This window comes from Megalobrama amblycephala, linkage group LG5, assembly GCF_018812025.1.
Source record: "Megalobrama amblycephala isolate DHTTF-2021 linkage group LG5, ASM1881202v1, whole genome shotgun sequence".
Lineage (NCBI taxonomy): Eukaryota > Metazoa > Chordata > Actinopteri > Cypriniformes > Xenocyprididae > Megalobrama > Megalobrama amblycephala.
In genome coordinates this window covers 33896941-33918154 of record NC_063048.1, presented here as the reverse complement: position 1 = coordinate 33918154, position 21214 = coordinate 33896941, and the positions used below count along the sequence as shown (strand labels likewise).

The window sequence follows — 21214 nt, the reverse complement described above, 5'->3', positions numbered from 1 at the left end:
AGCCTACATAACGATAGCAGCCTACTTGTCATGCTTTATCGCCTTCCCCTGAAAACTGTGAGCATCATATTTTTATAGGCCTACCTCCTCTGCTGATCATACGACTCGTGCGTTACCTAGACTGTGGCGACACGTACACGCTACACTGTAAACCCGAACAAGTTGGGCTAACTCAAAAAATTTGAGGTAATAAGTTACATCAAATTTTTAGAGTTATGATGTTCCCAATTTTAAGTAAGCAGAACTATCAAGTTTTGAGTTTGTATGTTGAAACTGAGTTTCTATGTATGCTCATGCTTGTTAATTGCTCCTAACTTGAAGTACTGAGTTAGCTAACTCTTACATTTTGATAGCAATTAACATAAAACATTTAGTTAATAAACTTTTTTTATTCTGAGTTCTTGCCAATCAAACAAGTTATTTACTTTACACCGTAAATCATAAGAAAATATAAAAAATGCCAGCTTAATTTGTTAACATACTGAACAAGTGCAACTTAAAAAATGTTACTTACCTGTTCTCATACCAAGCCGCATGTGCTACTTGTCACCATGATGGTAACTCTCCAAAAACCCACATTAACAGAAACTCCTCTAAATTAGCATAACAAAACATTAATCACTACTAAATCATCCTTGCCTTTAAACTTGTGCAAAAAACATTATATAACATTTAATTTTAGCATTTACTCTCCCTTTCGAGTGCCATGGGAAAAGCATGCTGGGAAATAGAAATCCCTGTCCATTTTCAGTTAAACCTAAGTTTGTCTAAATTAAAATAAATGAGTTCATACAATTCAAAACAATGAAACAGTTCAGTTTACTTGAAATATGTCAGTGCTGTGAACTCAAAAGAAAAAGAAAGTTCTAAATACTCATAGCAGTTAATTTGTTAAATTTAAGTTTGCCCTACTCAAACCAATTAAGTATTTTGAGCATTAGGGTTTACAGTGTATATCTAATTATTATAACATTTGAACCCCTGATGAAAACTATATTCTTGTATGATATAAAGAATATGCCAAGAACCTTTTTCTGACGCCATGTTTTTTTTTTTCAATAATCCCATAACCATTATTCTCACCCTGAGGTTCCTTCAAAAGACTTGCATGCTTATATAAAAAACAACTATTAATAATTTAGTCAATTAACTTCACTTGTTCTTCAAAGTCACTTGCATACACCTTCTTCTTTATGCGTCGATAAGATAAGAGCTAAAGTCAGGATGTTTCCATTGGTCACCAGCAAACACATGACGACCACATGTACACACTGCACTGCAATCTGTCATTACACATCCGGCCCGAAGATTAGACTGTTTACATAGTTTAAGCTGCCTTTGTTTGTCCATATATCACATTGTGGCTACCCTTTTCTTTTCTCATAGACTGACTTGCATGCAAAAACTTCCCCCAAATGTGTTTGGATATTCACCAACAAAACTCACGTCAGACCCATTGTGGATTACAGACCATCCTGTTAAATTTGCTCTAATAAATGCTAGATCTTTGTGCAACAAACAATTTCTTTTCAGTTACTTTTTAACTTCTTATGCTCTGGATTTTTTTATTTGTGACAGAGACCTGGCTTACCCCTGATTATCCTACTGCCCTAAAGGAACTTACTCCTCATTACAATCAGTAATTAGCAATCCACACATCTACCCAATCAGCATGAGTGGAGGCCTATATATATATATATATATATATATATATATATATATATATATATATATATAGTGGGTACGGAAAGTATTCGGACCCCCTTACATTTTTCACTCTTTGTTATATTGCAGCCATTTGCTAAAATCATTTAAGTTAATTTTTTTCCCCTCATTAATGTACACACAGCACCCCATATTGACAGAAAAACACAGAATTGTTGACATTTTTGCAGATTTATTAAAAAAGAAAAACTGAAATATCACATGGTCCTAAGTATTCAGACCCTTTGCTCAGTATTTAGTAGAAGCACCCTTTTGATCTAATACAGCCATGAGTCTTTTTGGGAAAGATGCAACAAGTTTTTCACACCTGGATTTGGGGATCCTCTGCTATTCCTCCTTGCAGATCCTCTCCAGTTCTGTCAGATTGGATGGTAAACGTTGGTGGACAGCCATTTTTAGGTCTCTCCAGAGATGCTCAATTGGGTTTAAGTCAGGGCTCTGGCTGGGCCATTCAAGAACAGTCACGGAGTTGTTGTGAAGCCACTCCTTCGTTATTTTAGCTGTGTGCTTAGGGTCATTGTCTTGTTGGAAGGTAAACCTTCGGCCCAGTCTGAGGTCCTGAGCACTCTGGAGAAAGTTTTTGTCCAGGACATCCCTGTACTTGGCCGTATTCATCTTTCCCTCGATTGCAACAAGTCGTCCTGTCCCTGCAGCTGAAAAACACCCTAACAGCATGATGCTGCCACCACCACGCTTCACTGTTGGGACTGTATTGGACAGGTGATGAGCAGTGCCTGGTTTTCTCCACACATACCGCTTAGAATTAAGGCCAAAAAGTTCTATCTTGGTCTCATCAGACCAGAGAATCTTATTTCTCACCATCTTAGCAAACTTCATGCGGGCTTTCATGTGTCTTGCACTGAGGAGAGGCTTCCGTCGGGCCATTCTGCCATAAAGCCCCGACTGGTGGAGGGCTGCAGTGATGGTTGACTTTCTACAACTTTCTCCCATCTCCTGACTGCATCTCTGGAGCTCAGCCACACTTCTTTACCTCTCTCACCAAGGCTCTTCTCCCCCGATAGCTCAGTTTGGCCGGACGGCCAGCTCTAGGAAGGGTTCTGGTCGTCCCAAACGTCTTCCATTTAAGGATTATGGAGGCCACTGTGCTCTTAGGAACCTTAAGTGCAGCAGAAATTTTTTTGTAACCTTGGCCAGATCTGTGCCTTGCCACAATTCTGTCTCTGAGCTCCTCAGGCAGTTCCTTTGACCTCATGATTCTCATTTGCTCTGACATGCACTGTGAGCTGTAAGGTCTTATATAGACAGGTGTGTGGCTTTCCTAATCAAGTCCAATCAGTATAATCAAACACAGCTGGACTCAAATGAAGGTGTAGAACCATCTCAAGGATGATCAGAAGAAATGGACAGCACCTGAGTTAAATATATGAGTGTCACAGCAAAGGGTCTGAATACTTAGGACCATGTGATATTTCAGTTTTTCTTTTTTAATAAATCTGCAAAAATGTCAGCAATTCTGTGTTTTTCTTTCAATATGGGGTGCTGTGTGTACATTAATGAGGAAAAAATGAACTTAAATGATTTTAGCAAATGGCTGCAATATAACAAAGAGTGAAAAATTTAAGGGGATCTGAATACTTTCTGTACCCACTGTATATATACACAGTCGACTCATCTATTTTCCTCGAAGGTTTTCAGCATTTGGCACTGCCTTAAGTTCCCAACATGTCCGAAATTGAGCTCTTCCCATCCGATGAAGAATCTTTCGTCTTTGAGCCCAGCCCATTTAATCATTCCTGCCATAGAGAAATGGACAATAATGCCCGTCAAGCATTAAGATTGTGTTTCTTTCACTGAACTTGCTTTCACTGCCACAGCAGTGTCATCTCCTCCACTCCCACAGGAGCTCCGTCCAGCTGGCTTTCACTGCCACAGCAGTGCTATCAACCCCACTCCCGCTGTAGCTCGCCCATGTGCAACAGTCCCCAGCCATCAACCGAAGAGGCAGTTGGGGGTTATCAGCATCATTTTCTGGCTGCTGTCCCTCATTGGTTTGCAACTTTTTGGGGGAGCACTCTGGGTTTGGGCCAAAATACTGAGCTCGGAGCCCTCTCCTTGGACAGCACGCCAAATACTCCTTGATTCTTTCTGAGGATTTGTAAGTATGACCTTGTAAAACGTTTTATTAACAAAGTTCGGGAGGAACACGTTTAAATGATCTATCCAATCAAAGCTACTGGCTGTGATTCACAAGCTCTCTATTATTTCCCTCAATTAATTCCCAACAGGACCTGTTAGAACGTGTATAATTAGTATCTTTATATCAGTATTTGTATCCCAGGAGACTGGGCTGGGATCTCCTCATTGACAGATAGAAACAAAAATCAGGTGTGTCCTATTCTCCCCTAGTGAGGTTGAGAGGAGCCTCCTTTTATTGTCAGTAATAAAAGTGGATAGTGGAAAGTAGGCTAATTCTGTAACAGTTAAACTTATTGCTTTGGTTGAAACAGACAATAAGGAAAACTAAGATATTTAAAAAGCCTGGCTTACACCGCTTACACAGGAGCTCCGTTTCTCCATCCAACTTGCTTCCACTGCCATAGCAGTGTTATCTCCTCCACTCCCGCAGGAGCTCCTTTTCTTTGTCCAACTTACTTCCACTGCCGCATCAGTGTCATCTGCTCTGCTCTCACAAGAGCTCTGTCTAGCTGGCTTTCACTGCTGCAGCAGTGTTATCTCCTCTGCTCCCACAGGAGCTCCATTTCTCCGTCCAACTGGCTTCCACTGCCGCAGCGTATCTCCTCTGCTCCCACAGGAGCTCTGTTTCTCCATCCAACTTGTTTCCTCTGGCGCAGCAGTGTTATCTCCTCCACTCCCGCAGGGGCTCCGTTTCCTCTTCCAACTTGCTTCCACTGCCGCAGCAGTGTCATCTCCTTCACTCCCACAGGAGCTCCGTCTGGTGCAGCAGTGTTATCTCCTCCACTCCCGCAGGGGCTCTGTTTCTCCGTCCAACTTGCTTCCACTGCCGCAGCAGTGTCATCTCCTTCACTCCAGCAGGGGCTCCGTTTCCTCTTCCAACTTGCTTCCACTGCCACAGCAGTGTCATCTCCTTCACTCCCACAGGAGCTCTGTCTGGTGCAGCAGTGTTATCTCCTCCACTCCCGCAGGGGCTCCGTTTCCTCTTCCAACTTGCTTCCACTGCCACAGCAGTGTCATCTCCTTCACTCCCACAGGAGCTCCGTCTGGTGCAGCAGTGTCATCTCCTTCACTCCCGCAGGGGCTCCGTTTCCTCTTCCAACTTGCTTCCACTGCCACAGCAGTGTCATCTCCTTCACTCCCACAGGAGCTCCGTCTGGTGCAGCAGTGTTATCTCCTCCACTCCCGCAGGGGCTCCGTTTCTCCGTCCAACTTGCTTCCACTGCCACAGCAGTGTCATCTCCTTCGCTCCCACAGGAGCTCCGTTTCTCCGTCCTACTGGCTTTTACTGCTGCAGCAGTGTTATCTCCTCCACTCCCACAGTACCTCCATTTCTAACCTCGCTTTCACTGCCGCAGCAGTGCTATCTCCTCCGCTGCCGCAGTTGCTCGCCATGTGCAACAGTCCCCAGCCAACTACCAACGAGGCTTACCCATCTGATGCTATAACCATCAAACTCCTGTCCGATAATGCAAAAAGCCCTTCCGGTCCAGTGACTAACCTTCTCCCTACGATTGGCACACCATCAGCTTCTTTACTCTATCTGATGATTTGTTAGTATGAACTTGTGAAATGATGTTTTATTAACAAAGTTCGGGAGGAACATGTTCAAATGATCTATCCAATCAACACATCATTCCAATCAGCAATCAACACGTCTACCCAATCAGCATGAGTGAAGGCCTATATATATATTTATATATAAGCAGTCAACTTAACCTATGTTCCTCGGCAGTTTTCAGCATCCCTCCACCACCTCATCTCCTCACTCTAGGCTGGTTCCTACCACAGCCAGGAATACAGGGGGAGTACTCTAGGTTAAGGTCAAAATACTGAGCTTGGAGCCCTCCCCATGGACAGCACACCAAATACGCATACTCCTTTACTCTATTTGATGATGTGTAAGTGTGAACTGTAGTTCATGGAGGTGGATTAGCAACAATTTTCAAGAACTGTTTTTAAGTATAATCTTAAAAAAAAGTGTAAACTCCTGCCTGTTGATAGTTTTCTAAGCTTTGAGGTGCAGCTTTTCAAGGTTGATCTTCCTAGCTCCCTGCTTTGTGCCCTGGTTTACAAACCACCTAAACTCAATAAGAACTTTATCCCAGAATTTTCTGATTTTCTGGCTTCTCTTGTGTCAGACTTCTGATCCTGGGTGACTTTAATGTTCATGTCTGTTGCCAGTCAAAATGTCAGAAAAGGGAACCCCTGGTTAAAGAATTTTTATGTCTTATGGACTCTTTTAACTTTGTAAAATTGGTTTCAGTAGGGTCATACTTTGGAATTAGTGTTTTCTTTCTTTTTCTTTTCTTAATTTTTGTTTGATTAATCTTGAAATATGTGATGCTGCTATTTCTGATCATTGTCCAGTTGTTTTTGACTGTGTTGTTGTGTACTCTGTTCAAATCCTATCACTCACCAAGTTAGATGTTTTAATTCCTCTACTTCCAGGTCTTTCAATGATTTGTATTTATCGACCGAAATCCCAAATGCCATGAAAGTCCTATCCTCTTGTGTCAATTAAGATGAATCTTTTTATCAGTACCTGCACTTCTACCTTGGACTCATTTGCCTCCTTAGGTTACAGAAATCCAAGGTGAGGAATAAAGTTCAGTATGGGCTAGATGGGCCTACTCGCGCCCCCAGACAGGTGCGCTGAGTGCAGATGGAAAAAAGATAAACTTTAGATATCATATGAATGGGATATCATCTTCAGGGAGTGTCTTAAACAACATAAGAGCGCTATTAAGAAATCACAGTTGAAATACAAGTCAGATTTATTTGCACAAAATGCACAAAGGCATTTCTGAATCCCACTCCTAGTGCCCCATTAGAGATTTCTACGGACCTGTGTGATCAGTTTTTAAATAATTTTATCATAAGTTCTTTTCCTCTACAAACACCTTCTCAACAAAGCTGCACCTGTCTTCTTCACAGCTCTATGATAATGTTTCTAATATGAACCCCTCATTTTGTCCTTCTGATGTACTGCCTGTGTATGTGTGGATGGAGAATGTTTTCATATGTATCCAGATTAATGTAGACATAGAGTTCAAATACTTTTGGGTCTACTTTGTGATAAGATTTATACATGAATAAGTCTTTAATATACATTTTACAGATTACAGTAAAAGTGACCCAATCTTCAGTATACATGATCAGATCCTCTGTATTGCTGTACTTTTCAGTGGTTATGAGCAGATTTTCAGTATGCAGATGTAACAAATTCAGGTAGATCTAGTTATATCAGTACATCTTGTCCAATGTGATTCACAAGCTCCTTATTACTTCCCTCAATGAATAATTCCCAACAGTACATGTGAAAACGTGTATAATTAGTATCTTTGTATCAGTATTTGTATCCCAGGAGACTGGGCTGGGATCTCCTCATTGACAGGTAGAAACAAAAATCAGGTGTGTCCTATTCTCCCCTAGTGAGGTTGAGAGGAGCCTCCTTTTATTGTCAGTTAATACAAGTGGATAGTGGAAAGTAGGCTAATTCTGTAACAGTTCATCTTGTTGTTTTGGTTGAAACAGACAAAAAGGAAAACTGAGATAAAAGCCTGGCACAAATCTGAATTTGAAATTGTTTTTACATTAATGATTTCACACAGACTATATCTATTCAGAATTGAACTCAAAGCTTTTGCCCATTCATGACCGCTTCTTTAAAAACAGATGGAATGAGGAAGAGAAGGACACACACAACTTTGTAAATATATCCTGGTGGGGACTTCCTATTCACTTTTAATATATGATGCCTATAAACGTTATTCACCCTTAAACAGTATTGAATCATGGTGGACTTTAGATGCACACTTTTTTGTTACCTTTTGAGGTACTTGACTACTTATGTGAAATAAACACATTACAGCACTTTTTTAAGAATCAGTTCTTTATATATATATATATATATATATATATATATATATATATATATATATATATATATATATATATCTTTATTTATATATTTATATGCCAATGAGAAACAAATAATCATATTTACACAAACATAAGCAAGCTAAGAATCAGAGAACACCTCTGCAAAAGAAAAGAAAAAAGAAGAAAAAAAAACATACCATACAGGACATGGACATATAACTGTAAATTATTGCTTCATGTTCACAGGTTATGAACTACAGTTACAGTACTAGACAATATCTATATCCAAACAGAACAGCAACAGTGATAGAGCTGACCATCTGTAGACTTCCTTAAAAAAAGACGAACAAGATTATTTTACTGTTACGAAGCAACAATAGCCTTAAAGACAGTAAAAATATCAATACATTATGCTGCCAATGACAGGCTTATCTGTAACAGCTCAGTACAAATTTGCTTCATACACTTCGCTTTACTTCTTCCTTTTGCCTTAAAGGTGAACACGCACAAAACTCAAAGAATCCAAAACATTACTTCATGCTGGTTATCAATAACACTTTGTTCACCCATGTTCTCGCCCCTGTAGTGCCCGAACACCCGAAAAAACAACAGTTACAAACAGGCAGGAGAAAAGGGCTGCATTCAGAGAGAAATACAAGCGGGAAAGACTGCATCTATGGATAAGTCACATCATGCAGAATTACCAAAAAAAAAAAAAAAGGACTCCTTCGTCATTGAAAGATTGACACTTGAACACTTGAAATCTTTTGTCTTACAAGCAAGGGAGCAAAGGCAATTTAGAAAGTCACATGAATATCAGAGTTATTTTTTTGCATGATTTCTTTTTTATGTGATTTACACATTGCCATAATCACTTTTCAAAATATGATTATCATTCAATATTTAACTGGATTTTTTTCTTTGACTGAAATATGATGTTTAATAAGGCTAATTTGACCGCCATCATTACATGACTCTCTGCAATCCTCAATCTGATTGGTCAATCGCTGCATTCAGCTTCACTGACTGCATATTATTTCTACAACATGTATTTTAAAATTACATTATTCATCAATTTATAACCATTTTGGTATGAATTAACACAGTGAAGATTTATAAAAAAACAAAAAAACAAAAATAAAAAAACGAGACAATGAAAATAGAAATGTATTCACCCTCATGTTGTTCCAAAGTTGCATTACTTTATTTTGATGAAATTAGATATTTTGAGAAATGCGGTTTTTTTGTTCAAACAATGGAAGTCAATGGGCACTAGAAATGTTTGGTTACCAACATACTTTCTACTCTGGAACATTTAATTTTGAAGAAAGCTTACAGGTTTGGAACAACATGAATGATGACAGAACTATCCCTTTTAGATTTAATCTGTCAATGCAAAATACACAACACTTAACATTGATATGACAGTAGTAAAGCATTCATACAGTAGTTCTGGGCCAAGTTACAGATTTTTACCTTGAAACTTAAGCACAAGTCAGTGTAGATTCAGTAAACATATGCAGAGACACCAAGCATTGTCAGTGCGAAACAATGCAAACGATACTGAAGTTGTAGTGAGAAGAAGCCAAAGCATAAATGTGCTAAACAAAGATGGGGTGAAACTACGACCCATAACATGTGCTTTTTTTCTAATTGTTTGAGTGCTGCGCTATACAAGTACAAAATGTCGAACTTTACACCTGACAACTGTTTCTTTACTTTCCAAGGCCATCCCTCTGAAAGACAGCAGTCAGATATGCTCAAAGTTGCTTTAACAGAGTATAAAATACACCAGTTAGCATGCAAAAATGTGCGGTATCAAATACACAGTAAGAATAATACACATCTAACTTAGTGAACGAACATGTTTAACATCCTCTCGTCTGCGCCAACATGACTGAAACACTTCAACCGTCACCTTCGCTCTTATCGCTTCATCCCATTCTAGCATGGTTTGAACAGGCATAAATACGAACGCAATCCCAGCGAGCCGCGCCACCGCTATAGGTGCGCCAACCTGACCGATATGGAGATAAACACAGGCTTTTTTTTCTTTGATGATCAATCAAAGTGACAAACAGTAACAAAGTTTACATGTAACCTATTTCTACGACTGTTAATTACAATTACTGCTCTTTAATGCTACAGGACAAAGACTCTAAATGAGGGAATGAAAGTGCTATGATTGTGGGGGGGGATTGTCGCAAGCTCCCCCTGTCTGTCCCGTGAGGCAGCGGTGAGACAGTGTGTTCAGTCCACGAGTCCAGTTCAGAACACCACAAGTCACCTGTGCACTGAGCACCCCTCCAAATCCATCCATGTCTTAGTTTAGCTTTTTTTGTTATTGAAATAAAGCGTGCCTTTCTCTGGATGAGAGAAAGAGACACAGAGAGAGAGAAAAACGTGTGCAGTGTGCTGAAGGTTTTAGTTGTAGACTTTTGGGGGACCGTCGGGACGTCTGGTCTGGACTATCTTGCCTTTTGGCCGGGCTTCTTCCTCTTCCTCAGTTTCACTCTCACACACGTGGACCACCACGCTAGGAGTGGACTCTGTACCCGCATGCAGCTCGTACTTCTCACCTAGAGAGATAGATAAAAAGACAATAAGATAAAATTTTCCTTGACCTTTTTTAAATAAACTTATATGCTGTAAGTTTTAAAGTCAAGACATCCTTCCCAGCCCAAAAAAGATGTGTCCAAATGTTGATGAAATACATTCTGTGGGTAGGACATTTTAAACTGCCATCAAAACTAGACGACAAATACATTGCCGGACATACTACATCCATCATGTTTGCATTGTCATTGATCTAAATGTTGACCTATGACGTAAAGACTATTGCAATGATTGCAAAAATATATTTCTCAGCTATTGTTAAACAAGAACAACTTAACCATGATGAAAACCTTTCTTAGCATGGCTTGAGCAAACTGTACAGCTAATGTAAATGAAGTAAAATATACCCTAAAGCCATAAGTACAGTGCCCTCCACAATTATTGGCACCCTTAGTAATTATGAGCAAAAGCAGCTGTGAAAATAAATCTGCATTGTTTATCCTTTTGATCTTTCATTCAAAAAATTCACAAAATTATAACCTTTCATTTAAGAAAATAATTGAAAGTGGGGGGGAAACTCACATTATGAAATAAATGTTTTTCTCCAAAACACGTTGGCCACAATTATTGGCACCCTTTTATTCAAAACTTTTTGCAACCTCCTTTTGCCAAGATAACAGCTCTGAGTCTTCACCTATAATGCCTGATGAGTTTGGAGAACACCTGACAAGAGATCAGAGACCATTCCTTCATGCTGAATCTCTACAGCTTCCCAACTCCATGTTGGTGCTGCTTCTCTTCAGTTCACTCCACTCATTTTCTTTAGGGTTCAGGTCAGAGGACTGAGATGGCCATGGCAGAAGCTTCATTTTGTGCTCAGTGACCCATTTTTGTGTTGGATTTGATGTTTGTTTTGGATCATTGTCCTGATAGAAGATCCAACCACAGCCCATTATTGGATTTCTAGCAGAAGTGGTCAGGTTTTGATTTTTTATCTGTTGGTATTTGATAGAATCCATGATACCATGTATCTGAACAAGATGTCCAAGACTTCCAGCAGAAAAATAGGCCCACAACATTAAAGATCCAGCAGTATATTTAACCGTGGACATGGGGTACTTTTTATCCATGTGTGCACCAAACCCATCTGGTGGGTTTGCTGCCAAAAAGCTCTTTTTTTAGTTTCGTCTGACCATAGAAGCCGGTCCCGTTTGAAGTTCCAGTCTTGTCTGACAACTGAATATGCTGGAGATTGTTTCTGGATGAGAGCAGAGGATTTTTCTTGAAACCCTCCTGAACAACTTGTGGGGATGTAGGTGCAGTTTGATATTTTTTTAGGCTTTCTGAGATTCAAGACTCAACTAATGTCTGCAATTCTCCAGCTGTGATCCTTGGAGAGTCTTTGTCCACTCAAACTTTCCTCCTCACCGCGCATTAGGACAATTTAGACACACGTCCTCTTCCAGGCAGATTTGTAACATCTTTAGTTGATTGGAACTTCTTAATTATTGCCCTGATAGTGGAAATGGGGATTTTCAATGCTTTAGCTATTTTCTTACAGCCACTTTCTATTTTGTGAAGCTCAACAATCTTTTGTTGCACATCAGAACTATATTCTTTGGTTTTACTCATTGTGATGAATGATTAAGGGAATTTGGCCTTTGTGTTTCCTCATGTTTATATTCCTGTGGAAGAGGAAGTCTCGGCTGGACAATTTCATGTTCATGATCACCCTGGTGTGCTAAAAAAATGTAAATATGAATGGGAATATACTTCAGAGATATTTTACTCATAAGAATTTCTATGGGTGCCAATAATTGTGGCCAACATGTATTGGAGAAAAACATTTATTTCATAATTCGAGTTTCCCCCCACTTTCAACTGTTTTCCTTCAATGAAAGGTTAGAATTTTGTGAATTTTTTGAATGAAAGATCAAAAGGATAAACAATGCAGATTTATTTTCACATCCACCTTTGCTCATATTTACTAAGGGTGCCAATAATTGTGGAGGGCACTGTACCTCTTATATGAATAAAATGTCCGGTGATTAATAATAATAAATGAAATTATTTTAATGAATTGTCCTGTGATTGATGATAATAATGATAATAATAAACAAAATTATTTTAATGAATAAAATGTCCTGTGATTAATGATAATAATAATAATAATAAACTAAATTAATTTAATGAATAAAATGTCCTGTGATGGTGCAATTCTAAGGTTAATTTACCATATTATTATTATTATTATTATTATATTTATAACACTAAAATATTTTGCCTCTAGTTCAACTCTTCTAAGAATATATATTATTAATAATAACACCATATCTATTATTATTTATTATATATTATTATTATACTAAATTATTTCTCCTCTAGTTCTCTATATAATACTATAGACTATATAATATTATTATATTTATTATCAGTGTTGTTATTAATATTATTAATCATAAAATAATGATAACTATATTACATTTATTTATAATTAACAAGTAATTTATTAATTTATACTAAATGACTATTTTTGCCTCTAGTTCAACATGGCGCTTCTGTAAGATTATAAAATCTATTGCTCTTCTCAGAACAGCCACTGGGACAGACTTTTTACCTCCTTAGTGATCTGATCCTTTTTTATGTTTAATAAACATGCCACAGAGTATGTTTGATCTTACAGACTTGATTCTATAACGACAACTCAAATATGAGTTTTGAAGAGTGGAACAGTCCAGTATTTTGCCATATCATCAACATTATCATTATTAACATTATTTTATTATTTCACCAATAAAAGATGTTAGATTTGAAAGCCATTAAAAGATTAGAACCCTTAGTATACAGATATATTTTACATCCCCAAGATTAAGTAATAGAAGCACCACTGAGGACACACTAAGCACACAAACACTGAGAAACAGAATAAGGGTTGCTATAGTAACGAGCCTGACCCATAAGAGGTTATAGGAGGTTTGCCATGGCAGGGAGTCAGTGTGTGTCATGATATGCACCAGCAGGGGGCGCAGACACAGCACACATGATGCTGATCATGAGGAGGGGAACATCTCAAACTGTTTAACAGTCCATTTCTATTCAGTGTTGCCACATTTGTCCTGTTCAAGTTCAGTTTTTCTTTAAACACATTAGCTGTTCACCAACCGCACATTAACACCAGTGATAACCAAAATGATCTCTCACAATACAGCATGCTTTTAATGTATTTTTTAGCCTTAGATTTTAATTTTTACAACTACCTTAAACTTTTTGGTCAGGGTTTTTTCAAAGTTCTTGACAAACTTTATCTAGCTGCTATTGCATTTGATCAGGGGTTGTCAACCTTTTCCAGCTCAGGAAACCCCTTATATAAAGTGCTTTATTTTCTCAATAACACTGTATACATAACTTGAATGAAAACATTAATAAACATTACATACAACCAATGCTTACCTACAATATCATTCAGAAGTGCTTAATACTTTTATTCAGCATTAAATTGAGCAAATTGTTCAATTTGAACAAATTGAATAAATTGTTACAATTTTTTTATTTCAAATAAATGCATTTAATATATAGGCTATTACATTTTATATATTACTACTTATAACATTTTATATATATTAAAATAGAAAACAGTTCTTTTAAATTGTAATAATATTTCACTATATTACTGTTTAAATACAGCCTTGGTTAGCATAAGAGACTTACTTCAAAAACATTAACAAATATTTACCAACCCCAAACTTTTGAATGGTACTTTAGCTTCTCAGTTAACCTTTGCATGTCTACATGTCCTGGATTCATTGTGCCTCTGCAGTGCCTGACAGAAATGTACTTTTATGGTTTATACACTCAGAGGCAAAAAAAAAAAAAAAAAAAAGAGTTTTTTTTGACCCCCCCCCCCCAAAAAAAAAAGAAAAAAAAAAAAAACTATAGAAGAAATTGACAACATTTGGATATAAATTCTACAATATATTTTTTAAAAAATTACTATCGATATATTAAAAAGGGGGGGTGTAATGCTATTTCATGCATTCTGACTTATTTACACTGACGGAGTATTTCTGTGCCAAAACTACTTCCGGTTTTGGAGAGTTTTTTTCGAGTATGTCCTGTATGACGTCAAAAGAGAGAGGAATTTCTTGTATAGGCACTTCTCCCTGATAAGCGTGCGCATACACATCACCCAGAGTTAGAGCATGTCCATCAACGCTTTTCGTTCGGGATACGGAAGCTGAGAGATTTTTCAACAATGGCTGTGTCCCAATTCAGGGCCTGCACCCTTTGAAGGCTGCATACATCATCGAGGCAGTCTCATTTAAGAAAAATAAGTGTTAGATTGCAACGTAAGAAAGAAATTACAGTATTTTACACCTCACAATGAATATCAGTCAACTTTAATACGGTTACTTTTCTTGTGTCATCAAGAAATATGACATCAAATATGACATCCTTGATGAAGTATTCAGCCTTCAAATGCGACCTCCGGAGGACGCAGCCTCCGAAATGAGACGCAGCTCCTGTAAACAAAGGAGTGTGTTTTTGGTTCTGAGGGAAAGATTACCTTTTTCAGCTTCCCAAAGAACCCAGTGTTAAGGGAACAGTGGATGAAGTTTGTTTTTCCGGAGCAGCAACGGAGTTGTGCACGTATGTTTGTTTGTTCCCGGTGATGAATGCTTTGTAAACAAGTCCCAGACAGTTCGGCGCTGGAGTTGCAGATCGCGGGTGGTGAGTAAAGCTGCATCAGATGTCTGTGTTTTGTTGGCAATCGGCATGCAAGTGCATAAAATGTAAACATGAATGTTTTTGTTCCCTTTTTATTTTTAATGATTTCGCAGCTCGCAGATGATCTCTACGCAAAAGCTGGGCGTGCTGGTGACTCTTAAGTTCTTAAGCTCCGTCCACGGCACTGACGGCAGGCACGCCTCCAGGAGCTCGGCTTTTTTCGGAAAGACTCGGTTTAGCGTATCTATCTTTTATAAATATGATAAAACTAAAGACTTTTCAGAGATATGAAGGATGCATTGTTACTCTAGATGTTTTAGTTAGTGAGGGCACAGACATTTGGTCCAGATGTTTGCACACACTAGACACATCTTGTTTGTATGTGTAGGAGTATGTGGCATATGCGTGCATGATTGTGTGTGTGTGTGTGTGTGTTGTTTGTACCTGGTCCCAGTTTGGCCACAGCACACAGCAGGTCGTAGTTGATCACAGGTGTGGCATCTTCACTCTGACTCCATCCCACAGGTGGGGATGAAGGTGGAGAGATGAGGAACTGCTTGACAGGTTGAGGCGGGGCAAGGTATGTCTTGTCCACATCATCCCCTGAATTCTGCACCTGTGGTCAGACAGAAAAAAGAGGGGGTGGTAACCCAGCTAACATGGAACATTATTAGAACGTGCTAACAAGGTTCTCTCAAGTTATGAAGAAACATTAATAGAATGTTCGTTCAAAGTTATCTGGTCTTTAATAATGTTCTCACAAATTTAGCACAAAAACATTATGTATACATCGTTCAAGGAACTTTTTTTCTGAAATGTTTTAGTTTGTCTAACGTTTTTTAAATGTTAGTACTTGTTTCAGAATGTTCAGAAAACATTCAAAAGTAACGTTCCCGTAATGTTTCTGAATGATCAAATGGAGTGTTCCCTTAACGTTCATATAACCAAGAAAAACATTTTTAAAAAACAGAACATTTTGAACGTTCAGAGAACTTTCAGAAATAGCATTTTCATAACTTAACAGGAACATTAACAAAACGTTCTTAGATCATATTTGTGAGCTGAAAAAGCATAAAACAAGACTAAACAATAAGAATAAACTACTCGTGCGCTCCTTTTAAACCAAATATAGCACAGATCAGGCCCAGATCGCATTGATTTGAAGGAATACTCTCCCCATAGTTACATCTTTCTGAAGGAAACAGGCTATTCTATTACTGTTCAAAGACACACAATGTCCTAGATCAAATCCGCACTCCCACACAGCAGCACAAAATGCACAGCACCATTGTGAGGAGTGTGTCCATTCTTTATGTGTTCAAAGTAAAACACGTGGAGCACATTTACTACATAATGATTCTAGAAATATAACTGTGTCTGTCTGATTTCAGATAATTAATGGCAATGATAATTAGTCGCACACGAATGTGTGTGAGTTAGTGTGCTGAGAACTGTGTGTTCCTTAACTATCCCCAGCTGACAGACCTTTGAGAGAGGAGAAATGAAAATCTAAACTCTCCTGTTCTCTCCTCTGGTCTCCTGCTAATATTACACTGACAGTCCCGAGATCTTAGCTCAAGTTGCTTTCTATTAGTCTTCTATAATTTTCCAAGACAATGTGTTAAATGAATCACCTTATGTTACTGTGGTGGGTACAAACTTGCTATGATCTCTCTCCTTTAAATCTTTTGCAGTGACAAACTAAACCTAGATGAAGGAACATGGGATGTTTATCTGTTTTTTCTCTTTATTTGATTTGTTTTTGTCTTCACAAAAATTATATTTTAATATATATTATTAAAAAAATAAAAACAGTTCATGTAAACTGTAATAATATTTCAAAATATTACTGTTTTGCTCAATTTTGGATCAAATAAATGCAGCCTTAGAACAAGAGACTTTAAAAATATTAAAATCTTACTGACCCCAAACTTTTGAGTATTGGTCAGTTTGAAAAAATAGCTTCAGAAGGCTTTGAATATGTAAAAAAGTTGTATGGACTAATTTTATGGCTGTTCTCTATGGCTACCATATGGATCCACTATGGATACCAGCATACGGGTTTGGAACGGCGGTGAATAAATGATAACAGAATTTTCATTTCTGGATGAACAATCCCTATACTGCAGAATGAAACGTAACAAATAATAACACACTGACCTGTGCGAAGTAGAGTTTTAGTTTAATGCCATTGAAATCAGATTCGTGGAGTTCGATGCGTGCGCGTGCAGCAGCCTCTGGAGTGGTGAAGCTGATCCGAACTCTTCTGAAACTCTTGAACATCTGGAAGGACGTCTGCTCATCATAGATCCTGAACAGAGCCTCAAACCGCTCCTGAGGAGAATTAAGAAACAAAACAATTCATAACTGCTTGAATTTTGCATTAAAGATGCCCTAGAACTTTTTTTTAAAAGATGTAATATAAGTCTAAGGTGTCCCCTGAATGTGTCTGTGAAGTTTCAGCTCAAAATACCCCATAGATTTTTTTTTAATAAATTTTTTTAACTGCCTATTTTGGGGCATAATTAGAAATGAGCCGACTCAGGGTGTGTGGCCCTTTAAATCTGGTGCTCCGCGCCCCAAGAGCTCGTGCTTGCCTTAAACAACATAAAAAAAGTTCACACAGCTAATATAACCCTCAAAATGGATCTTTACAAAGTGTTCGTCATGCAGCATGTCTAATCGCATAAGTACAGTGTTTATTTTGATGTTTACATTTGATTCTGAATGAGTTTGAGGCTATGCTCCGTGGCTAACGGCTAATGCTACACTGTTGGAGAGATTTATAAAGAATGAAGGTGTGTTTATGGATTATACAGACTGCAAGTGTTTAAAAATGAAAATAGCGACGGGTCTCTTGTCTCCGCGAATACAGTAAGAAACGATGGTAACTTTAACCACATTTTACAATTTACAAATATCACTAAAAATATCATGATATCATGAATCATGTCAGTTATTATTGCTCCATCTGCCATTTTTTGCTATTGTCCTTGCTTGCTTACCTAGTCTGTTGATTCAGCTCTGTACAGATCCAGATGTTCTGCCCTTGTCTAATGCCTTTCATAATGTTGGGAACATGGGCTGGCATTATGCAAATATTGGGGGCGTACACCCCGACTGTTACGTAACAGTCGGTGTTATGTTGAGATTCGCCTGTTCTTCGGAGGTCTTTTAAACAAATTAGATTTATATAAGAAGGAAGAAACAATGGAGTTTGAGACTCACTGTATGTCATTTCCATGTACTGAACTCTTGTTAATTAACTATGCCGAGGTAAATTAAATTTTTGAATCTAAGGCACCTTTAAATAACTTAATGTCTATTGAAAACATACTGCAGTGTGTAATTTCATGATTCTGCTGATGTTTTTAGCAATTGTGTCATTATAAAACTAGTGTCATGCTCTCCTGGTGTCCTAAAAGCATGGCACAGGACCCAGAACTGCTGAATGGAACAGTTTCAAATAGAAGGGAGCGTGTAAAATATCAAGTGTGACTTTTAATGTGCTGATGGAGCAAGTAAAGGGAGAACGCTGACAAGATTAAAAAAAAAAGTTACAAGAACAAGCTCTAGATTTACCCCACACAACGTACATGTGCTCTACACCAATGACCCATGATTAAGCTAATTACCTATTGTTGAACATATAAATGTTATACGTTCTGATATGAATTTGTTGTCTGGAGCCCCTGTACCAAATTGCAAAATCCAATATTCAAATTGATACCACATTCATAATAAACAGCAGCAAAATGGTTTGAGTTACAGCTCTATATTTTTACTCTCTTTCGTTTTCTTTCTATGAATAGAAAGATTCGCATAACAATAATTGTTGCTTCCCACATGCAAAATGTTTGCGTTTGCATTGCATATCAGTGTTTCTGTCCCCACACATGGCGAGAGTTTGTTTTGAACTCAGACACTGTGTAACAAGAAGAGATGCGTCAATCACTAATTCATGCGCAGTGTCGAGCGTTTCCTGCAAGTGGTGTAGACTTACACACTACCCGGGTGGAAGGAGTGGACATCCGCCTTCATGACACGAAAGCTCTTTGTGTGTGTAAGGGAGAGCGTGTGTGGCATGTAAAATAAACTGCATGTTTACCCTGCTGAAAACGCCAGCTGAAACACCATGAATTTACAAGTCGGTTAGACCTGGTATGGCCAAGCTGTTGCAAAACTCAGCTCATGATCTTGGATGTTTTATTGGTTAAGCTAAGTAGTCAAATTTTATGGTGTTCTTTTTTATATTTTTGACAGCCCCTGGTCACTATAACTCAGAAAGAAATCATTATTCAGGTTTGGAACGACATGAGCGTGAATAAAAGATGACAGTATTGTAATTTCTTTCAGTTCGTGAAGATTGAAACATAAAAAAGATTAATGTGCTGACCTGTGCAAAGTGAAGTTTCAGTTTAGTGCCATTTAAATCAGATTCGTGGAGGTGGGGATACATACTATGACAACCATAAATGAACTGTAAAATGTGAATGCATAAATAATAAAATAAAATATTTATACTGATAAAATGAAGTAATGATGCTAGGGGTGCACAATATTAAACTTCTGGCAAATGCAGATAAGAAGACAATTATTTCCATGTTATGGCTGATATTAAAATTATATACTATTTTGACTAAATGAATTAAAAATAAAACACTAAAAGCTAAAATCAGTCATTTTAAATACTACGAGTGAATTTAGGAATCACAACATTATAATGTACAGTTACAGTATGAAAAATGGCTATACATTTAGCAATTTACAAAAAATATATATATATACATTTAACAGTGTTAATTCAATTTTAAGCAATTCATTGTTTTTTAAAATGTGATTTATTTGGCATGGCATCGATATGTTGTGCATCCCTTATGTAATGTAATAAAAAAAAAAAGAAAAAGAAAATATATAATATACAGTACAGTCCAAAAGTTTGGAACCACTAAGATTTTTAATGTTTTTAAAAGAAGTTTCGTCTGCTCACCAAGGCTACATTTATTTAATTAAAAATACAGTAAAAAACAGTAATATTGTGAAATATTATTACAATTTAAAATAACTGTGTACTATTTAAATATATTTGACAAAGTAATTTATTCCTGTGATGCAAAGCTGAATTTTCAGCATCGTTACTCCAGTCTTCAGTGTCACATGATCCTTCAGAAATCATTCTAATATGATGATTTGCTGCTCAGTAAACATTTATGATTATTTTCAATGTTGAAAATAGTTGTGTACTTTTTTTTCAGGATTCCTTGATGAATAGAAAGTTCAAAAGAACAGCATTTATCTGAAATACAAAGCTTCTGTAGCATTATACACTACCGTTCAAAAGTTTGGGGTCAGTAAGAATTTTTATTTTTATTTTTTTGAAAAGAAATTAAAGAAATAAATACTTTTATTCAGCAAGTAAAGACATTTATAATGTTACAAAAGATTAGATTTCAGATAAACACTGTTCTTTTGAACTTTCTATTCATCAAATAATCCTGAAAAAAAATATTGTACACAAATATTTTGTACAATTGTACACATTAAATGTTTCTTGAGCAGCAGATCAGCATATTAGAATGATTTCTGAAGGATCATGTGACACTGAAGACTGGAGTAATGATGCTGAAAATTCAGCTTTGCATCACAGGAATAAATTACTTTGTGAAATATATTCAAATAGAAAACAGTTATTTTAAATTGTAATAATATTTCACAATATTACTGTTTTTACTGTATTTTTAATTAAATAAATGTAGCCTTGGTGAGCAGACGAAACTTCATCTAAAGAAGACAGCTGAGGTTTTCTCTCACAATGTGTTGCTGGTTAATGGACAGACACTACAGCGAAACTTCGAGATTGCATCCAGTGAACAAAAGCTTGTAATTTACCCTGATATCAACATGCCACGGGCAGTAAACAGGGAGTTTCAAAGGAGCATCAAAGATAAGTGTTCAGGACACCGGTGTGATGTAAGGCCCATGTAACTCCATTATGCAACAGCACAGGTGTGTATGTGTGTGTTGGCTCACTTCACACCTGTGCCAATCACATGTATTTACACACCTTTTACCTGCCTGGAAAGCATAAACAGGTGGCGACACATGAGATCACTGTGGTCAGCTTTGATGGAGGGCATAGAGAAACATTTACCCAGGGGTGTTAAACATA

At 37.5% G+C, this 21214-nt stretch overlaps 1 protein-coding gene across 6 annotated transcripts in view; it reads right to left on the bottom strand.

The window, feature by feature from the left end:
• Nucleotides 1-7826: 7826 nt before the first annotated feature.
• Nucleotides 7827-21214, bottom strand: part of rcan3 (regulator of calcineurin 3) — a 43497-nt gene continuing 30109 nt past the window's right edge. For all 6 annotated transcript variants that reach the window (XM_048191932.1, XM_048191936.1, XM_048191935.1 and 3 more), the window contains 3 exons: nt 17206-17379; nt 15490-15661; nt 7827-10343 (listed from right to left, as the gene is read on the bottom strand). In XM_048191932.1, coding sequence (XP_048047889.1) covers nt 10189-10343; nt 15490-15661; nt 17206-17379 — 501 coding nt within the window. In that variant the 3' untranslated portion in view covers nt 7827-10188. The remainder of the gene's footprint in view (nt 10344-15489; nt 15662-17205; nt 17380-21214) is intronic.